The sequence below is a fragment of the Echinococcus granulosus genome (genome assembly GCF_000524195.1).
Source record: "Echinococcus granulosus chromosome Unknown EG_S00224, whole genome shotgun sequence".
Lineage (NCBI taxonomy): Eukaryota > Metazoa > Platyhelminthes > Cestoda > Cyclophyllidea > Taeniidae > Echinococcus > Echinococcus granulosus.
In genome coordinates this window covers 25789-28138 of record NW_020170604.1, presented here as the reverse complement: position 1 = coordinate 28138, position 2350 = coordinate 25789, and the positions used below count along the sequence as shown (strand labels likewise).

Genomic DNA, 2350 nt, shown 5'->3' with positions numbered 1-2350 from the left:
GGGATTGTTTATTATTGCGGTAGGAAGGAAGGGACGGGTGTGGTTTTTGGATCATTTGGTGCAGATATTTGCACTTTCTTCTCAACGCACCAAAATGGTATTTTGTCAATTTCCCCCCTTCGCATTTAGGAAAATCTTCCTTGAACATTGTGGGGAATTAAACCATCGCTAATGCGTTCGTATCATTTGCATCTACCCATCTATCTTGAGGCTGACATACAAGGAAATTATGATTGCTTATAATAGGAAGAAATGGAAGCTAAAAGAGGCCTTAAATTTACTATCGTTTAGATTAACCAGTCATCTCATGAACAATAAGCTGCTTGTCTTAATTTCTTTTCATTAATCCAGCTCTCTCTGTCTGTGAGTGAGACTTTTATCTTGGCTTTGATTCGCATCCCTCAGTTGATTGGCAAGATAACCAATAGGCAACGGTTGCTTAGCTGATGCTCTTATCTATCGACTGATCAATCACCTTTGATGAGTCAGCAACGAGCCAAGGTTTTGGAGAGCACAGACCAATCAAACCCAGTTCACCCACCCACCAGCCCATTCGGCGGCGGCTTAGTCATAGCGCCTGTTTGTAATCATTACTCCTGATTGGTGCGTACTTCGACTTGTAATGACAGCGATTAGAGAAGAAGTGCTAGCAATTCGACATAACCTCCATCCAATCCGGGATTGCAGCAAAAACAGCCGCAAAATGCCAAGACATGTGTTGAATGGACATAATTGGAGATGTGTGTATGGTTATGCTTATTACATTAAAAAACCCAATTTTTATGCTTTTGGGCCGGCAGCACATTAAGGACCATTTATTAATGCAACTTCTTCAGCAGTAGCCACCAAGAATATCATTTTACAGTAAGACCACTGTTCTTGCTGCCTTTGTCGCAATCCATAGTATGGATATAGCCCTCTTGAAAACACCCTTAGATTAACAGATTTCTCGTGTACGTACCAATCATACGACAAAGCGCATACCTTCTAATGCTACAAAGTAAAAGCCGTTCTTTTGCTAAGGCGGCATCGTTTATTTATCAATCAATCAAAAGGCGATTCGCTAATCATTAAAGCAATAAATTAACTGTACGTCAAAGTCGCTCTCGAGTTACAGAGGACATACACAACATCCGCGACGATTGATAAGCAAAGTTACCTCCGACTAGATCATTTCTAAAACGTCTAATACATATCTATGAAAATATTAGGGCAAAAGAGCGTGAAATTCAATAAAGCATGATGACGTGAAGCGGATCACCTTCCTAAAGATAAATGTCAAGTTTATCCTTTGAGCAGTCTAGTACTACACCGGAATTGCCTTTTATAAATAAGATTATTGACGAATCATTGGTGCATTGATATAGTTTGCTGATATAGGAAATGTATTTGGAGTGGAAAGACTGTGCTGGTCATCGCGCATGTCCACAGCTAGTCGTGGGAATAATGGCGCAATCGTGATGTCATGCAACACAGCTATGTATTGAAAATGCTTTGCTTTCATTCCCACATACCATGTTATTCACACTTTCGAACTGCCTAGCCGTATCTGCCTTGAAATCATCCTACTTGCACAAAAATGGGGGTGGCATCTTGTGTTCCCGAAATCAATGTCTGCAAACAGGTAGGCTGCGCAGATCAGCAACAAAACTGTTTCTTATAATCTACAGCTAGTATGGCTTCAGTTGCTAGGATTCTATCTACATACGAGGGGATTAGGATAGTTGCCAAATGTAGACATTACAGTTTATCGGCAGGAGGGCATCACCAACTCTCTTATTTGCAGCATACATTGCACTTTTGTTGCGTTTGTACTGATCAATTACATTTAATTTCTTGTCTTTAATTATGCGTAGCAAGACCAATATCATGGCATGTCTTTTCTTGGTACATTTGAACATTTTAAAGAAGACATCCTTACTTTACATTTTTGTTTGTATCACTCAAACATGTTTAGGGTATTTCCTAGCGAAGTGTCTGTTACGAGTAGTTTTGCCTCGACCTATGACAGGATGAGTGACAGATGGTAGTTTAGACCCGTGAAAGGGTAAGCCGGTGTGTATCTGGGAGGATGAGTAAGGAAGCGAGTAAAAAATTTTATTTAACGATGATGGACGTGGAAGGGTTAAAGGTCTTCTTTGCCTCATTGGTGAATGTTACGCCCAGTGGCCACTATGGCACAGGAGAAGTCCAAGAGGTTGAGGTGGCCAAGCTTGGCATGGTGAGAAAAAGATGACGACTAATATAGATGAGGTCAAGAAGATTGTTGAGGCTGAGGGCTGTCTGCGAATCTTTTCCTGACTGTGGCAAATAGATAGGCAGAAGAATAGTTGGGTCATTTCACATTAAA

The 2350-nt window shown here is 40.7% G+C and overlaps 1 protein-coding gene across 1 annotated transcript in view; it reads right to left on the bottom strand. All coding sequences in view use genetic code 11, as the record gives it.

Moving 5' to 3' along the window:
* Positions 1-2350, bottom strand: part of EGR_10477 (hypothetical protein) — a gene marked incomplete at both ends in the record, with an annotated part of 7183 nt that overhangs the window by 4374 nt on the left and 459 nt on the right. Inside the window, one exon of the mRNA XM_024499726.1 lies at positions 1745-1883. Coding sequence (XP_024345855.1) covers positions 1745-1883 — 139 coding nt within the window. The remainder of the gene's footprint in view (positions 1-1744; positions 1884-2350) is intronic.